The 20087-nt window shown below is 47.6% G+C and overlaps 2 protein-coding genes and 1 long non-coding RNA gene across 3 annotated transcripts; 1 reads left to right on the top strand and 2 right to left on the bottom strand.

Annotated features, from left to right (window-relative positions):
- Window positions 1-942: 942 nt before the first annotated feature.
- LOC308672325 (uncharacterized protein) lies at window positions 943-3792 on the bottom strand (the record flags this gene model as incomplete). The annotated part of the gene is made up of 3 exons (XM_081335143.1): window positions 2476-3792; window positions 1628-2108; window positions 943-1032 (listed from the first exon to the last, which is right to left on the bottom strand). The coding sequence occupies exons 1-3, from the start codon at window positions 2628-2630 to the stop codon at window positions 943-945; spliced, it is 726 nt and encodes a 241-aa protein (XP_081191269.1). The 5' UTR covers window positions 2631-3792.
- Window positions 3793-10391: 6599 nt separating this feature from the next.
- LOC308672107 lies at window positions 10392-19969 on the top strand. Its single transcript, XR_014027347.1, has 3 exons — window positions 10392-10517; window positions 11496-11671; window positions 19716-19969. It is a non-coding gene; the product is annotated as an uncharacterized lncRNA (long non-coding RNA).
- LOC308672096 (zinc finger and BTB domain-containing protein 26-like) lies at window positions 12783-16316 on the bottom strand. Its single transcript, XM_081334712.1, has 2 exons — window positions 16185-16316; window positions 12783-14707 (listed from the first exon to the last, which is right to left on the bottom strand). Exon 2 carries the CDS (start codon window positions 14695-14697, stop codon window positions 13411-13413), a length of 1287 nt encoding a protein of 428 aa, XP_081190838.1. The 5' UTR covers window positions 14698-14707; window positions 16185-16316; the 3' UTR covers window positions 12783-13410.
- Window positions 19970-20087: the final 118 nt, after the last annotated feature.

The raw sequence follows: 20087 nt of genomic DNA, 5'->3' as shown, positions 1-20087 counted from the left end.
TTAACGTTTCCATACATGATGGAAAACCAGGGGACGAATCATTTCCGCCGTTTCAATTGAGCAGACTGTGCCAAGGCAGCCTCTGATCGCGTCCCGGGCCGGGTTTGTCAAAATGTGGTTGTAAAGACGGAGGAAGGAGGGCGTTTTGGCTTGATCGTTCACAGTCTACTAGATCTCAGTCGCTTCCTTCCTACCCGGCGTGGCTGCAGATTGATTGGCCAGAACTACTAATCATCCAACTCAGCTGGATACAACAAGCCCTGAAACATTTTTTTAAGAGAGTTGGCTGCCATTCTTGGATCAGATGTCTCAGTTGGAGAAGGAGAAAACTTGGTTTAGGAAGAATCATGTCAACCTGGGGTGGAGGAGCAAGAAGTGTCACGCTGGGCAATTCTTCCCGGCCTGTGGTTTTGTTACATTAATGAGCTTTTGTGTTGATAGTCATCTCCCTTGCAAGTTGGAAGAAGAAGCAGAAAACGTCCCTTTGATGTGTGGGAGATAATCGCGCTTGAGCTTTTGCGTAGCCTCTTGATCTTGAGCAGCTGGTTTGTTGCAACACTGGACGAGCTGTTGTGCGGTGATTAAAGTTGTTAATCCGGCGCTGGATGGGGCAGAAGAAAGCATGTTAGTTGCAGGCGGCTAAACTGGTCAGAATTAGGGAGCTGTGCTGCTTTTCGTATCAAGTTGCCCTTGACACCTCTGCAGGGGTCCAGGCGTGGTGCCGAAAACGTGGTGATGTGGAGGAGGCGGGAAGATTGTGTGTGTGTGTGTGTGTGTGCGTTTCACTTCTGACCAAAGCATGGGCTGATGTCCTCTGCCGTATTCCCCGTGTCTCTTGTTTTAAGCTCATTTTCAGCTTTCTGATGTTGTCATTCCTTCCCGACATGTAAGTTTCTCTTTCCTGGTTAGTTGCGAAGAGGGCTTCAGGGGTTCCAGGGTGGCTTAACAGGAAGTCTTTATCTCGCGCGCCATCTGGCAGGTGGCACAGGGGCAGCAGCAGCAGGTAGCCAACCAGTCGCAGCACACATTCCCCTTGGAAAGAAGGAAAAGAAAATGAGCGTAAATCCGTCTTTCTCAACCTCGGGAACTTTCAGATGGTGCGAACTTCGATTTCCCAGAATTGACATTGCAGCCGGGCTGGCTGGGGAATTCTGGGAGTTGAAGTCCACGCGTCGGGAAAGTTCCCAAGGTTTGAATAACACCGCTATAAATTACCCACTGCAATGTCTTCTATTTAACTTACGCTCCATAGCGCCTGCGCCTTTCCAGTTCCGACCCCCTCCGATTAAAAATAAATGAAAACAACAACAAACAGCCACCAGTCTCAGCTTCCTGGCTTCCTTTTGCATTTTAAAAGGTCCGCGGAGCTGGCTCCAGGACGAAAGGAGAAATCGTAGCTATTCCTCTCTCTTCCCCTCCCTCCCTCCCCACCCCAGGATTTAAAGATCAGCAGGAAAACTGCCACCGCCCGCAAAGTTGAAATAATTAAATCTTCTCTCCCAACTCTTGCCGGAGCGATTCCTCCCATCTGCTTCTCAACCTCGCCTTCTCGCCCAGTCCTCTCGGCTCAAAAAAACCCCAAAAAACCTCTCCGGATTTAATTGCGGCCCACGGAAGCCAACGGTACCTCGATGCGGAGCTGTTCTCGCAAACTTGTCCGGAGGGCTACCAAGGCCCCCGGGAGACACGGCAGACAGCAGCATTCACCGAGGCTCGAGGCCACTTGGCAGGCCAGCACGCAGGGAGCCAGGGACCCACAGATGCCTGGGGGGAGCAAAAGGGGAAGCCTTTGAATCAGAGAAGCCCCACTTGTGTCCCCCCCCCGTGCTATTTTGGGTAAAGTGGGGAAAAGTGATAAGTAGTTCTCAACGTGCAACCGTTCGTTTCGCGACCGTTCAGAGTTTACAACGGCACTGAAAAAAAAGTAACTTACCGGTTTGTTTTCACACAACCCTTGCAGCATCCTCACCGTCCCGTGATCAAAATAAGGGCTTAATGGCCAAATGATTGACTTAACTGCAGCGATTCCCTTAACGGCGGCAAGAAAGGTGGTGAAATGAGGCCCGATGCGCTGAACGGCGGCCTTGTTCAGCCACAGAAACTTTGGGCTCCATTGTGGTCATAAGTTGAGGACTTCCTCTAGTGGCATGTCCGCAGTGGGATGGCTGGCCTAGGGTGCTATTTGGTAGAATCTCCAATGATAAAGTTGATCTTACTCTTCCAGTGGGGCCAGGCCCCAAAGTGGGTGCCAGACCAAATGGAAGGCGGGGGGGGGGGCTTTGGTCTAATGCAGGGGTGTCAAACTCGCCACGTCACATGACATGTCCTGACGTAGTGTGACTTTTTCCCCCATTGCCGGAACTGGGGTAGGCGTGGTTTCAGGCGTGGCAGTTTGACACCCCTGGTCTAAGGGAAGAAAATTTCAGGGGGGTGGGGGTGTCTGGGGACCTTTCCCTCCCTGCTCAGGAGTTTTACTCACAAATCTGTTTGTCAGCACAGCAGTCCGTCAGGTCGGACTTCCAGTCCCGGTATGGGGCTGGACAGCATCCGGTGGCAGCCGACGGGTCGGAGGAGGATGGATGGGTGGAGCGAGGCTGGGAGGAGACCACGGGAAACGAGCGGAAGGCCATCGCACAGATGCTGAAGTGATCCTCAAGAGAATTGGAGGGTGGGTGTCTAAACGTCCGGCTCCTAAACTGCTTGTAGGTGCTAGTTGTCGTTGGGTGTCTTCCCAGATGGCGGTGCTTATCCCAACAACCTGGAGATGCCTGCAAGCAATCAAATCGAGGTGGAGGGCTGCGAGCACCTGGCCTTTAGAGGGACAGGGAACCTCCGGCTGTTCCTGCTGTTATTGCAGCTGGGATTAAAAAGCAGCTGGGAAAAGTAGGCACGGAGTGGGTGTGTCAACCACCAACTTGGGAACGCCCTCTGCTCAATTTAGTCCAGGGACATCAAGTGACTGATTTTGGGGGGGAAAGGGGCGGGATGCATCTCCAAAGGTCTGCCTTCCCTTCTGCAAAGCGTGTGGAGGTGGGCTGCAATTACTTAATGACTGTGGTGAAGTCCCGTGCTGGTATCGCTTTGTTGGTGACCGCAAACCTGCAACCAGAATTTCTTCTGCTTACATACGAAGTAGTTAAATAAATCGCAGCCAGTTTTAGCATCTCTTCGACCGTGGTTGTTAAGCAAACGGCTGCCATCGTTAAGCAAGTCACGTGGTCGTTAACCAAATCCGGCTTCCCCCGTGGCTTGTAGGAAGCTGGCTGGCAAAAAATCACCCAAGTGGGGATCGGGTGATCCCGGGACTCTGAAACGGTTGTGAATCCACACTGGCTTGCCAAGCACCTGAATTTTGATCACATGCTCATGGGGATGCTACGACAGTCGTAAGTGCGAGGACTGCTCATCAGTCCCTTTTTCATTGAGGTTGTAACTTCCATCACTTAAAAAGTGGTTATAAGTTGAGGGTTGCCTGTGCTCAGGTCACAGTGGTCCCTGTGTCTTCCTAGATGTGGGGTTGGAGGCTGGAGGTGTAATAGGTTTTATTTATTTGAGTTTTATTTATTCATATTGAATTTTGAGTTTACTGATTATGGTTTTATTTATATAGTCCCCTATCCTATAACCAACTCTGGCTGGCTCCCAATCCAAAGTAAAAACAACATAGAAACTGCAATAAAAGTATAAAACTAAGCACATTAAAAATATTGAAACAACAAAAAACTGGTGCCAAGTCGTACGTCCCTGGGTGTTCCAGAGCCAGAGTGGATTTGTCTGAAATAGAGCTTCCTGCTTGAGGGGGGGGGGGGTTGGACTAGAAGACCTCCAAGGTCCCTTCCAAGTCTGTTATTCTGATTTCCAACATGTCGTACTGTAGGAATCAGCTTGGCAAAAGATCCAAAGGAAGAAAACATTTGCAGTTTGAACTGTGGGGTTCTTGGCGCTCTCTGAGCTTCGTTGTTTCCTTGCAGACGTTTCATTACCCAGCTAGGTAACATCATCAGTGCTAGCATTTATTCTTAGCACTGATACTACTTGGGCAATGAAGCATCTGCAAGAAAATAACCAGGCTCAAGAGAGCACCAAGGACCTCACAGTTCAACCTTGAGCTACAAGGATTCTCTTCTATTGATGGTCATCCTTTAAAGCAGGGGTCCTCAACCTTGTCAACTTTTAAGACTTGAGCTCCCAGAATTCCTCCTTGCTCTGCTGGCTGAGGAATTCTGGGAGTTGAAGTCCACAAGTCTCAAAGTTGCCAAGGTTGAGGACCCCTGCTTTAAAGGAATCTACAAACAGTAGGATGGCCCATTAATACTTTCCTATTTTTTGCAAATATCTAGCCCTCCCCAAATCATCATGGGACACATGTTTTACAATTCTATTGATAACTTTGGAAACTGGAAGATGACGGTGAGGATTGTATGAAAAGGGATCAGCGTTGTGATGCCTCCTGGAAACCATGATTAGAAGGCGACCCCCTTGCAAATGATCTAATAAAGTTGAATCGGTACAAGAAAGGAAGTCTACCGGCATGCAAAGCTTGAAGTTCACCACAGAGATCTTTCTGATTGATGAGACAGCGTAACATGTTTCCTTAGTCAACACCTGTTAGTCACGACTGTTGTTTACCCCTGGGAGATCTAATTAATCTCCATATTTACATGTCTTTCAAAGCAATACTTTGACCAACCACAATTGAGTAAAGTTGGCTGGTACAATACTAGATAATGAATTATAACTAAATGGTTATCTCTTTTCAATGCTCTACAGGAGCGTTTCTCAGTCTTGGCAGCTTTATTTGGGTGGACTTCACACTCCCAGAATTCCACAGCCAGCTTTTAAGTTGAATTCCCTCCAACTTAAAAGCTGCCAAGACAGAGAAACAATAGGCACAACGCGAAAGCAACTGGTGGATTTCTGGACAGGTGTTTTGTACTCCTCGTATTATGACCACAATTGAGCCCAAAATTTCTGTGGCTAAGTGAGATCGTTGTTAAGTGAATTTTGCCCCTTCCTTGCCACAGTTGTTAAGTGAACCACTGCCATTGTTACGTTAGTCACACGGTTGTTAAGTGAATCTGACTTCCCTATCGACTTTGCGTATCAGAAGGTTGCAAAAGCGGATCAGATGGTCCCGGGACACTCCAGCCGTCATAAATATGAGTCAGTTGCTAACTGAATTTTAATCACGTGACTGGGGGTTGTCATGTGAAACGGTCGTGTGAAAAAACGGTCATAACTCAACTTTTTTCCGTGCCATTGCAACTTTGAACCGTCACTAAATGAACGGCTGTAAATCGAGAAGTACTTGTGAAGTACTTGCCGCACGTAGTAAAAACAAAATATCCCAAAGTGGGCAACCTTAATAGTCTTCTCCATCCTGCTTAGGCGGAATGCAGCCCAAGGACGCCAGTGTCTTCTTTTGCATGATGTGCCTATTAGAATTAGGATGCTGACAGCAGCAACATGCCACCAAATTAAAATGGAACAGCCCACACCTAGATTAATTCCCATTCCATTATTTTCAGCACACGAGAATGTGTACTGCAATTAAGCTGGCCCAAAGGAGGGTAGCTCAGAGGAAGCGGCTTGCTGGCTGAACCTGGAGGTCAATTTAGATCATGCTGTCCTCGGTTTGCCACGAGCGTTGAATCAGCGGAAGGAACTCCGTTCCCATCCTTTTCTCAGTGGCCACATGGTGACCTGGCTGCGGGCAGCGACTTCTCGGCCAGTTTAGAACATGGAACAGGATAACAGGGTTGGAAGGGACCTTGGGCATCTTCTAGTCCAATCTCTGCTTGAGCAGAAGACCTTATATCATTCGGGACCAAGATGATGGAGCATCCACGGCTTATGGAGGCAAGCTGTTCCACTCGTTAATCTCTCCTTCATTCTAGTCGAATCTCTAATGATCTTCCTCCCTTTACTTTTTTGTTGTGCCCTAAGGTGCTTTGGAGGGACGCGGTGGCTCAGTGGGTTAGGATGCTGAGCTTGTTGATCAGAAGGTCGGCAGTTTGGCGGGTCGAATCCCGAGTGCCGCGTAGCAGAGTGAGCGCCTGTTACTCGTCCCAGCTTCTGCCCACCTAGCAGTTCGAAAGCACGTAAAAATGCAAGCAGAAAAATAGGGACCACTACGGTGGGAAGGTAACAGCGTTCTGTGAGCCTTTGGCGTCTAGTCATGCCGGCCACATGACCACGGAGACGTCCTCGGACAAGCGCTGGCTCTTCGGCTTTGAAACGGAGATGAGCACCGGCCCCTAGAGTCGGGAACGACTAGCACGCGTGTGCGGGGGAACCTTTACCTTTTAAGGTGCTTTGGAGAATAGGTCAAGCCCCTCTTCTCTGTAAAAGCCCCTCAAGACATACAGCGTTTCCTCAGCTATTCATCGGGCAGTTTAAGTCTCCCAACCCCTTTATCATCTTTGTTGCTCTTCTCTGCACGCTTTTCAAAACCTTGTCACCTTTTTTGTATAACAGTGATCAGAATTGGATGCAGTAGTCCCAAGTATGGTCTTGCCAAGGCAGTAGATCGTGGTGCTAATTCTTCATGTGATCTTGATACTGTCCTGTTGATTCAGCCTAGGACTGCATTGACTTTTTTGGCAGCTGCAGCACCTGGCTGGCTCATACTTAAAATGGCGGTCCACTAGTAGGACGCTTAAGATCCCTTTCACCGGCGCTACTGAGCAGGTTCAGTAAACTACAAACCATGGTTTAGTGCAATGTGAACTAGGCGAAAATCCCCATTAAGGAGATAGGGATATAACTCCCACAGCTGTAAGATCAAGGTATAGCTCTGGAATTGTGGTCTTTAATGTGTCTCTGGAGAGTCTCAACCATCCAGGTCATGGTCGTCCCAAAGCTGCTTTGATTCAAGAGGCAACTTGAAAGATGTCCTTGAGGATGTTTCACTTCTCGTCCAAGAAGCTTCTTCAGTTCTGAGTGAATGGAATCTCTGAAGCCTCTCAGAAGTGAAGAAGCTTCTTGGATGAGAAGTGAAACATCTTCCAAGGAAGAACCAAGGAAGTCCCATTTCCCCCGTGAAAGCAAGCACCTTTGGGTCTTAAATGTGCTTTACGCTTTGGTAGCTGAACTGCAGAGATTCAAACCATTTGACACCCAAGGGATGTGTGCAGATAGAACAGAGCGTATGAAATGATTGCATGCGCTTGTGCGGCAGGAAACATCAGCCAGCTGTAGCTTTGCCCTCAGGCTGTGGCCTACACAACGTGCTTAACAGGTCAGTGAAATTACAGCAGCTGTTATTAGCACAACGTGTCAAGCTTCTTTGATATTACCTCTGGTTCTTTTGTGGCTTAGCAAATTTCAGAAACCGAATTTGTTTGATGACTTGTAAACATGCAGCTGAGGAAGACTGTGTTCTGCACACTCAAGATTTATGAGATAGGTCTCCTGCCCATGTGTGAAACTTACACACACAGACACACACTTATTAAAAAGCTGGCCAATTTACTCTTAGCTTAAAAAAAATGCAGTAATATTGTTGATAAAAGTGCTAGTCTAGTGCATATATACTGAGCTGTACAATGAATGGCAACAGGGAGGTATAAAGTAATGGTTTCAAAGTGGGGTCTATAAAATTTACTTTTTTTTAATCAGGAAAAGTATTAAGTCATAAATTGATCCTGGTTCTGTATTGATCTTCAGAATGTGGAATTGTTTACTGCTCAAATGGGCTCCAGTTCAGCCAGAATAGTAGTTCCTTAGTTGGGCTGAAAGAGAATTTCTGCTGCAGATCCATTGGATGGCGCAAAATCCTAAAAGGTTCACCCTGAGTTGGGGAGCACATAAATCAGGACCACTTTTAACGTGACCGTTGCAGCATTCCCATGATCAAAATTCAGATCTTTGGCAACTGACTCATATTTATGACGGATGCAGGGTCCCTGGGTCCCTGTTGTGACCTTGACAAGCAAAGTCAACGGAGAAGCCAGATCCATTTAACAACCAGGTTACTAACAACTGAAGTGATTCAAGTGTGGTTAAGAAAGGTCGTAAAATGGGGCAAAGGTCACTTAACCATTGTCTTGCTTAGCAACAGAGCTTTTGGGCTCAATTGTGGTCGTAAGCCGAGGACCACCTGTAACAGAGAAAAACTTGTTTTTAACAAAGTAAAGCAAAAACCGATCCAATATCCAACATCCTGCCTGGGTCCTTTTGGGTTGTTTCAAATCAAGCATTTTATTAGTCCGAAGCCAGCCTTTTGTGCAGGATACAAGTTCAAAGATGGACAAAGGAGAAAGCTACCTTTTAAAAAAACACCCCTTCGAATTTCTGACTTCTTCAAAAGGGAGGAAGGATGGTTCAAAGGCAGGACTTAAAAGCTTTTATTCTTTTACTAACTGCTACAAAAAGCTGGCTGGCCAGAAGCCAGACTTGAGCGATTAGCTAAAAAAGAAAGAAAAAATAAAATAAAACCCCAAGCAGCCACTTTGCAGCCAAATTTGCATTTCACTGACCCTGCAGAGGCCTCATCAACCTGAACATCGGTTTTCTACTCACTCTTCAGCTCAGGCAATTTTCTAAATAAATAAATAAAAGGGGGGGGGAAAGCATGTACAATTGTCTTAGCAATTGGCCTCTGAAGCACCTTCCAGGAATTTGGCCTGGTGCAAAGCGCTAGAATCCACAGATGTTCTAATAAAAGGAACTCACCAATTGGTTTAGTAGTTGATAAAAAGCACAATGTGGTTATGAAGTAAAGAGCTTTGTCTTTAATAGGACTTCCTCCAGCTTCAGCCACTCACCAAACCTCAGCAGCTGACAGGTAGGGCAGGATGAAGCACAATCACTTCCTTTTTGCCCCACAATCGGATGTGCCGTCTCCAAAGGTGTGCAGGGCACCCTATCTCGCGCATGCACATGAGACTTTTCTTTCTGAAATCTATTTTAAACTTATGAAGAACGGCTGCAGGAATCAGATATGGCTGGTCTAGAGAAAAGAAATAGGGGAGGGGGGGGGAGACACGATAGCAGTATTCCAATATTTGAGAGGCTGTCACAAAGATGAGTTAAACTTATTTTCCAACGCACCAGAGGGCAAGACGAGAAACAATGGATGGAAACTAATCCAGGAGAGAAGCAACCTGGAATTAAGGAGAAACTTCCTAACAGTGAGGACAATTAACCAGTGAAACAGCTTGCCACCAGAAATCATGGGCATCCCGTCACTGGAGGTTTTTAAGAAGAGGCTAGACAGCTACCTGTCTGAAATGATATAGGGTCTCCTTCTTGAGCAGTTACGGACTTGAGATATATTTCCTTCCTCATTGCTTTGGTAATAGAACTTGCTTATTTCCACAAAGTCACCCAATTCTAGCCGAGAGTTGTCACTTGTTTGAATCATTCCTTGCCAGTAATATTCCTTATACACACTTAGGCACAGCAGATGTGTGTGTGTGTGTGTGTGTTTCCATCCTATACGGCAAGCTGTGCCTTAAACCCAGCCCATTGTACACCAAATCAACTAAATATTAGAAATCCAGAACTTAGGAGAGACGTGTGTGAGCATAAAAGACCCGAAGCTCAAGAGAGTCTGTAACTCAACAAGGGGATTTGATCAGACCAAGAGTATGTGATGTACATTTTGCAGATAGCGGTAACGACCGTAATGAAACCTAGAATTTCTGTCATTTAAGTCAAGACACATGTAACTTGAGGTACCCACATGACCCACCTGATTTTACGGCCTTTTTGCAGCCATCGTTATGTGAATGCTTTTGCAATTAAGTGAGCGCCATCCTTGTTCAATGCCGCGGTTGTTAAGCGAGTCAATGCACTGCTGCTTGTTCTGATCTCAGGTGCCAGGGAAAATAAACTTGCTAAGCATCTCTCTCTGTGCCAACCTTGGGACTGCTGGAAAGAGCCAAGCAGCCTCTGGGAAAGGAGAGCCCCAAACACATGGGCATCACAGTAAACTTTGCCAGCCCTACAATTCTACGAATTCCAAGTATAATTGAGGATGATGCTCATTTTAAAAGGCCGCAGATGGAAACCAAAACCATATCTCTTCCGAGGTTAAACAAAAAAAAAAAAATGACATGCAGAAATAAATGGAGGCCAAGCTGCCCCAAAGTTAAGTGTCTCCCATTTGCTTGGTATGCTTTGCGTGATTAAACTCCACTTGTGGTGCCATCTACACAATTTATCGAGCCTGTTTGGACTAACAGCACACGGCAATCTGGAAGTTACTCACAAGGCAGAGCCACCAATTGCAGGCTTCTCCGTCCTGGAATACCAAACAGATTTGAACTCGTGGCTAGAAAAGATCCGTCGGCATCACAACTCATGAAGTCCGTGAGTCATTAAAGAGCTGAGGTTGCCCACCCCTGGTCTCAAGGTTAAGGCACCAAGCTAGAAAGCAGGAGACTGTGAGTTCAAGTCCCTTTGCCATGAAAGCCAGCTGGGTGATGTTGGATCAGCCCCACCAACCTCGCAGGGTTGTTGTGGTGAAAAGATGTTCACTGCCTTGAGTTATTTGTAAAAAAATAATAAAGGTGAGATACAAATAAATAAAGAAAAATATACCCTGAGCACAATGACATGGTTTTAACACTGCCTCTCCTGACCCGTGGTGATCCTTTCAACTCTAAGGGGAAAATTTATCCTTGGGAGACCTGAGAAAAATAACATTGTCCTCTGAATCAATACAATAGCAACAGCACTTAGACTTATATACCACTTGACAGTGCTATACAGCCCTCTCTAAGCGGTTTACAGAATCAGCTTATTTGCCCCCAACAATCTGGGTCCTCATTTTACTGACCTCGGAAGGATGGAAGGCTGAGTCAACCTTGAGCCGGTCAGAATCGAACTGCTGGCAATCGGCAGAGTTAGCCTGCAATGCTGCTTTCTAACCACTTCACCACCACAGAAGGGAAGGGAGGGCAATAGCAGATGCACTTAAGATTTATATACCACTTCACAGTGCTTTATGGCCTTCTCGCAGTGGTTTACAGAATCAGCATATTGCCCCCAACAATCTGGGTCCTCATTTTACTGACCTCAGAAGGATGGAAGTCTGAGCAAAACCTTGAGGCGGCCAGGATCAAACTGCGGGCAGTGGGCAGCCTGCAATACTGCATTCTAACCATTGCCATCCCCGGCTCCTACAAGGCAGGTCTTATTCCATGGGACAATTCAACTAGCAAAACCCCACAATCCTAACATTATTTCTGAGCTTTTGAAAGTTTGCTGAAGCAGATGTACTTCCTTGGTACAATATACTACTTTCTTGGCACCCCTAATACTGCTGCCCCAAACAGCTTCGCGAGCTGATCTTGTGTTCAGATTACAAAGTACTAATCCCACAAAAGTTCTGGTAGATTTAAATTTTTATCTCTATTTGATGTCACTGCGGCACACGAACTGCAAGTAGCAACCCAATCTCCAAACAGGTTTTAAAAACAAGAAAACCAACGAAGAGAGTAAATTAAAAAAAAATTAAAAATCTTTTTTGTTCTTGTAACCAATAGGTTTATGAAAACCTGGCGGTCTGTTGATGTCAGCACATTTCATAGCTCAGCTGAACAAGCTCCCCCCCCCCGGCAGAAAAGCAGCTTGAATACCCAAGAGCCACAGTGGGAAATAATGCTGAGTTTGCAGTCATATGAAAGTGGGGTGACCTAGCACTAAGCAGCTTTCTTGACAGGTGAGGAAATACTGATTTTTTACTAATTTTCAGGTGCTGTACTTGCAAGCCCAGCGGAGAGGGCGAGGTTGCCTCAGTTCTCATTTTAATTCTATAAAAGGAAGATTCTTGACTTAAAAAATAGCAAATCAAAAGTAGCTGAGGTTGCATTCAGCTTGTTCCCTGAAGAATTCACATTTTTGCCTCATTTCTGAGAATTGTAATACTGAATCTTAACAAGGTCCCACCACCAATTCAAAAACAGGGAAGGATTTACAAGTAATATCGCCTTGGGAAATACATTCCCTCAAAACAGAGATCTTGCACATCTGTAAGGTTAATCTACTTCTAGAAGTTTCTATGGAGATTCTCAAGTTATCCAGACCATGGTTGTCCCAAAGGTGCTTTTCCAAAAGGCAACTCGACTTTCTTGTTTTTTCCTTGAAGACATTTCGCTTCTCATCCAAGGAGCTTCTTCAGCTCTCACTGGTATAACTATAGATCCTTCAGGTGTATAAATTATAAACCCTATAAATATAAATGTGTACGTATAAATCCTTCCATTCCCTACCAATCGGAACTGAAGAAGCTTCCTGGATGAGAAGCAAACTGTCTTAAAACAGGGGCTTAAAATTCACCCTGGCGCTGGCTTCAGCAACTCCCAGATTCCCTGAACCCATGATAAAAAGATGCGAGACTTATTCCCCTAGATGCTGGGTTGTTTCCCAATTCAGCTGTTGACAAGAGTGAGACCGGCTGACGAGGGTAAGAACAATGGGGCACAAAAGTCATCTGGAAAGCAACAAAGGATGAGAATCCTGGGAAAGGAGGGCCGGTTCTAGAGCAAAGGTCCTCCTCGGAGCCTTAGACAGAAGGCCAGAAAGATGCAAAGAGTGAGCAGTTTATCTGGAGCTCCCTCTTCACTTGCCCTTTTTTCCTCCGAGAAATGTGTATTTCAATGGGTTTGGGATTAAAGACACACACACAAACACAACCCTATCTTTCCTTGGGTTGGGATTAAGCATGCAGTTGCCTATCCTGCCTTCTCTCTCCCATAAGCCCCTTTTCCAACAAGTAAGTAAGTAAGTAATCAGTACCACACTGGCTTATTTTGAGCTTTTGTAACCGTGGTGACAAGTTGCATCCTTTTATTAAGAGAGAGGAGCCGTTTCACAATCCCCAAACCCTCGTTTGCGCGATACGCCACGTGGAGGTGCTGACGTCAATTCACAAAACAGATCAGTTCCTTCTCCAATGTCGTATCTCTCTCTCTCTCTCTCCTCTCTCGTGTCTGCGTCATTCAGCTCTTCCGGAGTTAAGACTGACGTGAGACCTTGAAGTGCTTGAGGTAGGAAAATCAAGGAGGATGCTCTCTAGCCGTTAACCCAGCACAAAAAGTTCTCCTTCACAAAGCCAGCCGTTCTGAGCAGGAGGTATAGAAAAGGAGCACCATGGTTCTGCAGGGACGCAGAAGACGGGGGCGCGAAGGCACCCCAAAGTCCCTGGTAAGTTGCTTCATCTCACCTCAAAGTGGACCAGCTCTGGAAAACCAAATACGCCCTACAGTAGCCAAGGCGGCCACAGCACCTAGTAGTCAGGCAACTTCTACACAGAACACAATGCCATCCATTCTCCTGACGTGCTACTTATTCCAGGTCTTTGCCTCACTCCTCGACAAAGAAACAACTCGGTGGGCGGCCTTTCCCCAACCGTTACTACTCTCTACTGCAAATCTCCTCTGAAGGTCCCCAGGCTGTTTCTCATCGAGAAGATGTTGGGGCCGGAAGACCCCCCTTCGGCTCACGGAAGAACCGTCTGTTCAGGGTGTAGCTGCCCTCCTGCCCCCCCCGCACGTCGAAACCGATGGTGACCTCTTCGATCTCCTCGTGGCTATTCTGGACGGTGCTCTTCCCGTGCAGCTCCTTCAGGTGGCGCCGCAGGCCCGGCTTGTGCGTGAAGTGCATCTCGCAGTAGTTGCACTTGTGGGGCTTGATGCCGCTGTGGAGGTTGAGGTGGTCCTGCAGGGTGGCGTTCTGGGTAAAGCACTTGCGGCAAATGGCGCACTGGAAGGGCTTGAAGCCCGTGTGCACCCGGATGTGCCGGGTGAGGTTGCTCTTCTGCGAGAAGACCTTGCCGCAGCGAAGGCACAGGAAGAGCTTGTGCTCCTGCACGTGGCTGACGAAGTGGCCCAGCTGCTGGAACACCCGGCTGCAGCGGGGGCAGCGGTAGGGCCGCTCCAGGCCCGGAACCTTCCACGTGGCCACCCCGCTGCCCGTCCTCCATTCCCGGTAGTTGATAGCTGGGCGGTGGCGGTGCAAGGGGTAGTTCCTCCACGGAGAAGCGGGGGAGGAGGTTGTGGAGGGGAAGGGCAGCCCTTTGCTGCTCATCTCGTCGTCGTAGCAGCCCTGCAGGTAGCTGCGGGTGATCTCCACAGCGGAGTTGATGAGGGAGAGGGAAATGGCGGGAGAGGCGGGGCCGTGGGAGCTGCGAGGGGTGAACTCCACGGCCATCTTGTTCTCCTCGCAGTCTGCTTTGCCTGGATTTGAAGATGGCTGCTTTCCCCCCTCTTCGTCGTCCTCGTCCTCCTCCTCTTCCTCTCCGTCTTGCTGTTCACTGCTCTCCTCCTCCTGCTGCTTCTCCTCCAGCAGGGCGTCCGCCTTGGGGACCAAATAGTGGGAGACGGCCTGAGCGCAGCGCTCCACCACGTGGCCCATCTGCAAGAAGGACGCTGCGGTCAAATAGTTGACCAGCTCCTTGATAGGCACCTCCAGGCAGCCGGTGTAGCATGAGAGCAGAAGCTGGCGCCCGATCTCTGGGCTCTGGAAGAGGGAAACCGTCACCTCTTGCGAATCGTTGAGCAGGAACTGGTCACGCAGGAAAGGGGAGCAGGCCGCAAAGACCACGCGGTGGCCGGGAACCCGCAGCTCGTTCACCTGCACCGTCACGTCGCAGAAGCGGCGTTGCTCCCGCAGCTGGTCCATGCGATGCAGCACACCGTCGCCGTAACCGGGAAAGCGGAACTGTAGCCGCTCGCAGGCTGGGGCCATTATGATATGCCTGGAAGAGACAAGATGAAGAACGAACTGTGAGTGACAGGCAGAAGTGCCAGAGGAGGCAGGCCCATTTACAGGAGTATTTCAGCAAGCGTTGATTAAATGGAAGAGGGGGAAAAAAGAGTAGGCTAAATAAAAAATAATGATTTGATGGAGAGGCCCTGATCAACTGAGGGCCAGTCTGGCCTAGTGGTTAAGGCATCAGACAAGAAACTGGCTGGCAGTGAATTCTAGTCCAGCCAGCTGGGTGTCTTTGGACCAATCACCAGGAGACGGTGAATTCTAGTCCTGCTTTAGGAGTGAAAAAATGGGATGACCTTGGGTAAATCATTCTCTCTCAGCCCAGCCTGCCTCACAGGGTTGTTGTGCTGGGGTAAAATAGGAGGAAAAAGGAGTACAGGTAGTCCTTGACTTGCAATCACAAAGCCCCAAATTTCCACTGCTAAGTGGGACATAATTGAGTTTTGCCCCATTTTACAACCTTTCTTGCCACAGCTGTTAAGTGAATCACTGCAGTTGTTAATTTAATAACCCAGTTGTTAAGTGAATCTGGTTTCCCCACTGACTTTGATGGTATGACCGTCATAAATATGAGTCAGTTGCTAACTGAATTTTAATCACATGGCCACGGGGATCGTGCAAGATCATAAGCGTGAAAAACGGTCCCAAGTCACTTTTTCCAGTGCCGCTATGACCTTCAAATGGTCACTAAATAAGTCAAGGACAACACGTACTAGGTATGTTCGCTACCTTGGTTATGAAAAAACAATAAAGGTGGGATATAAAATAAATAAAAATGAAATGAAGGTGGCTGATTTAAACTTTGTGTATGGGCAACTTCCCCATAAACAATTCCACGAAAGCAAAGGTTTAAAGTAGTTTATTTTCCAGGTCCAGATAGACTGAGAAACTCCAGTTTTGCATAACTTGTCTTAATCATTTTAGCCAAACCTGGCTGATATGGGCCGAATTTGGTCTTTGTTCATTTCACAACTAAACTGAGAAAAATAAGGAATGTCAAAAGGTTAATAATTGTGAAGAGTTTGCCTAACTGGATAGGGAGGCTTGGATTACTTTACTCCGGGCCTTTTCTTTTTCAAAACTCCGCTTTGTTGACTAAAACCTCGCTGAAGCAGCAAATTATTTTGATTTCGTCCCCCACGTGTCCTCTTACTACTATTCCCGAAAGAGACCTACGCAGTCGGAGCCACGAGCGCGCGTCCCCTTGCGCTACGACCCCTGCTCCCGTACGCAACCTGCGGGGCTAGAGGTCGCCCGTTGCGCTATTGCCGCCGCGTCCTTTTGCATTCCAAAGCTATTGGTAGGGCGACCCCTAGAGGAGCCTTGGCGCGTCCCGGTACGCTATTTGCGTCCCTTCCCGTTCCTGAAACGCCTATTCAGAGACGCCACTTACGCTCGCCGCCTAAGGGGTGCTGGCTCTTTATCCCAAGGACGTAAGTCGCGTTTCTGGAGCCACTCACCTGACTGCCGCCTCGGGCACCTAATTGCCTCCTTCCAGGGGCCACCTTCGCGTTTGGAGCCCCCCAAGACGGCCGCTCCGCATCGGCTCCCTTAGGCCTGCTCGCAGCACCTCGGCTGCGCCGCCATCTTGGAATCCGCCTCTCAAAGGGTCCGGGACTTTTTCCTCCCAGGCGGGCAAAGGCGGGGATTGCTCCGCGCCGCCACCCGCCTCCGGGGCGCAGCACAAGGGGGACCTCCGAGAGCGGGTGGGGGGAGTGAAGGGTCATGCAAAGCGCTGGTATCACTCCGCGGGAAAGAGTCCCAAGACACAGTCCCTCTGACGCCCCATTGGAAGCATAGCTTCCCCCCCACCAGTCGTTCCTGTCTTTCTATTGCCACCCCTCCGAGTTGGTGCCTCCAGAGGGCTGGACTACAACTCCCATCTCCCCAACTAGCAGGGTGAGAGGGGAGTTGCAGTTCAGTGCATCTACTCAGCCCTTCTGACGTCCTGTAGGAAGCTGAGCTCTCCCCTCCAATTGTTCCTGTCTCTCTAGTGCAACATCCCCCAAGTTGGTTCCTCCAGAAGACTGGATTACAACTCCCATCTCCCCAACTAGCAGGGTGAGAGGGGAGTTGCAGTTCAGTGCATCTACTCAGCCCTTCTGACGTCCTGTAGGAAGCTGAGCTCTCCCCTCCAATTGTTCCTGTCTCTCTAGTGCAACATCCCCCAAGTTGGTTCCTCCAGAAGACTGGATTACAACTCCCATCTCCCCAACTAGCAGGGTGAGAGGGGAGTTGCAGTTCAGTGCATCTACTCAGCCCTTCTGACGTCCTGTAGGAAGCTGAGCTCTCCCCTCCAATTGTTCCTGTCTCTCTAGTGCAACATCCCCCAAGTTGGTTCCTCCAGAGGACTGGACTACAACTCCCATCTCCCCAACTAGCAGGGTGAGAGGGGAGTTGCAGTTCAGTGCATCTACTCAGCCCTTCTGACGTCCTGTAGGAAGCTGAACTCTCCCCTCCAATTGTTCCTGTCTCTCTAGTGCAACATCCCCCAAGTTGGTTCCTCCAGAAGACTGGATTACAACTCCCATCTCCCCAGCTAGCAGGATGGGAGTTGCAGTCCAAAACAACTGCATGGCACCAGCTTGAGGATAAACAAGGCCACAATGCACCCCCCAGTCCTCCCAATCTGTTGTTATGATTTCCCTGGATTGCACTTAACATTTCCCCCCCCCCCCGGACCTTAGAGATCTTCTAGTCCAACCCTCTGCTTAGGTAGCAGACCCTAGACCATTTCAGAAAGTGCTTGTTCAATCTCTTCGTAAAAACCTCCACTGATGGAGCACCCACAACTTCTGGAGGCAAACCGTTCCACTGATTAAATGTTCTGTCAGGAAAATTTTCCTTAGTTCTAGGTTGCTTCTCTCCTTGATTAGTTTCCATCCGTTGCTTCTTCTGATGTTCTGACCAGTGGTGGGATTCAGCCAGTTCGCAGCAGTTTGGCAGAACTGGTAGCTGAGTTTTTGTTGCGCAGGCCCAGAATTTATTTATTTATTTAATTAGTTTTCTATACCGCCCTATTCCCGAAGGACTCAGGGCGGTTTACAGGGCAATATTTAAAAGACAATATAAATTAAGATAAAAATAGAATTAAAAAGAATTAAATTAATAATAGCCCAACAATAAAACAATGTTAAAATTTAAAACTAAAACCCCCCTCAGTCTAGGCCGGATAGATCGAAAAGCCAGGTTTTCAGGTCCTGGCGAAACGAGCGCAGGTCGGGGGCAGTCCGGAGTTCCAGAAGCGGCATCCACACACACAACTGGTTGTGCACACATTTGAATCCCACCACTCCTTCCTTCCTGTGGTGGGATTCAGCCACTTCGGCCCACTTCGGCAGAACCGGTAGCTAATTTTTTGTTGCCCAGGCCCAGAATGGACTTCCAGAAGTGGCATCCACACAGAGAACCGGTTGTTCACGTATTTGGATCCCACCACTGGTTCTGACCCACCACCAGATTGGATCTCTTCCCCTAAGCTTTTCCCCCATCACAGTCCGGTGAGGCATGTTGAATTGAGAAATAACAACCGGCCTGAAATTACAAAATAGCTGAATGCTTCCTCCTTTACATATCCTTCCCCATTTTGCACAAAACCACAATTCTTGTGCGATTTCCTACCTTGCAGAAGCAGGAAAGTTATTGGGCTGGCCCTGTCCTCAGACAAGGCTACAAAAAGCTAGTAGATCAGATGTTCAGGGAAAAAAAAACAGAGCTTGCGTATCCTGCAGATGTTTGTGGAGGTTATAAAATTCAAGATAGCAGCCAGTATTGTGAAACCCCACCCCACAGAAGATAGTATTCATATTTTGATCCTTCCTTCCTCACTCCCCAGCCTAGATATCCTGAACTGAAATTGTTTGGGGGAAGAAAAATCCTAATAAATCCAAAATCAGCCACTAATAAGCTTCATGCCTGTATTTCTGTGGTTCTACAAAGCCTTTGAATGCAGTCCTTGGCTGCAGAGAGCTTCAAAAGGCAGAAAGAAACGGGGGTGTGATTGAAAATGGAAATAAAGGCATTTTTTTTCTTTTTTAACCAAACCCAGCATTCATATTCTCATTCACTGAAGTTTATCTTAATCCTGGGTTTGAATTAATGGTCAGTCTGGGAACTATATTCAGGGTTTACATCCTAACTGGCAAGAAACAATGCCTTGGGGATTCTCCGAAGTGCAGATTTTTTTTCTGAAATGTCCCAAAAGTGCTTTCTTTCAAAAGGCAACTGGACTTCCTTGTTTTTCCTTGAAGACACTTCGCTTCTCGTCCAAGAAGCTTCTTCAGTTCTGACTGAGTGGCGGAAGACAGAAGGATTTATATTTCTCACAGTCGTCTGGTTGTTAGTACTCTCTCTGAGAGTCGTTGAGGCCACTTGGAGGTTTATCTGTGCCCTCTGGGTCACCTGAATAGTGCAAATTGGAACTGCCAAAAGAATTGTGTTGTAGACAGGAAATAGATGATGCCCTACACTTCCCCCTCTGCTGAGAGAGGGCCGTTCAGTCTGAAAAGTCTTTTGACCCCTCTTTCAAACCAGTGATCCTCTCCATCCAGAATGTGGACTTGGCTGTTTTCAAAAGAGTGATCTTTGTCTTTCAAATGCAGATGGGCTGCTGAATCTTGTCCTGATGGGTTTGTTCCCCTATCTTGTGCCATGTAATGACTCAATGACTCTCAGAAAGAGTGCTAACGACCAGATGATTGCAAGGAATACAAATCCATTCTCCTCCATTCAGTCAGAACCGAAGAAGCTTCTTGGATGAGAAGTGAAATGTCTTCCAAGGGAAAAAAAAAAACCACCCCAAGAAAGTTGCCTTTTGAAGAAGCACCTTTGGGACGACCGTGACCTGGATGACTTGAGAACCTTCATTTTTGAAATAGATCATGTTTATGGTGTAGCCTACTTTCACACTTATTTATTTATTTTATTTATTTAATTCAATTTATATACCGCCCTTTTCCCGAAGGACTTATTCATATATTTATTTCATACAGTTAACCGCTCATCTTGCCCGGCAAATCCCTGCTTTGACCAGCCTCGATCTGGGAGAATGGGAAATGACATATATGAACAAGAAACAAACACTGGAAATAAAAAACATCCTAAGTTCCTGTCACGTGACTGCAGAGTGCGGCAAACAGCCATCAATGCGGGCCAGTTGCTAGCGGCCCAAAATGTGATCACATGAACCTGGAGAGGTGGATCAGAACTTCTTATAAGTTCATAAGTACCATTGTTTTGGGTCCATCGAAATTTTGGTCGTAAATCGAGAACTCCTTGCATAGCCCGCAGCTTCTCTTCCTTCAATCGTACCTGGAATTTACTTACACACACACACACACACACACACACCGGTCTCAGCTTCC

Source organism: Vipera berus, assembly GCF_964194415.1.
Source record: "Vipera berus genome assembly, chromosome: 9".
NCBI classification, from domain to species: Eukaryota; Metazoa; Chordata; class Lepidosauria; order Squamata; family Viperidae; genus Vipera; species Vipera berus.
Note: the sequence above shows the minus strand (reverse complement) of the source record. Positions and strands in the feature narration are given on the sequence as shown.

Coding starts and splice junctions, on each gene's coding strand:
- LOC308672096 (XM_081334712.1), bottom strand. CDS start 14,697: ATGGCCCCAGCCTGCGAGCGGCTACAGTTCCGCTTTCCCGGTTACGGC.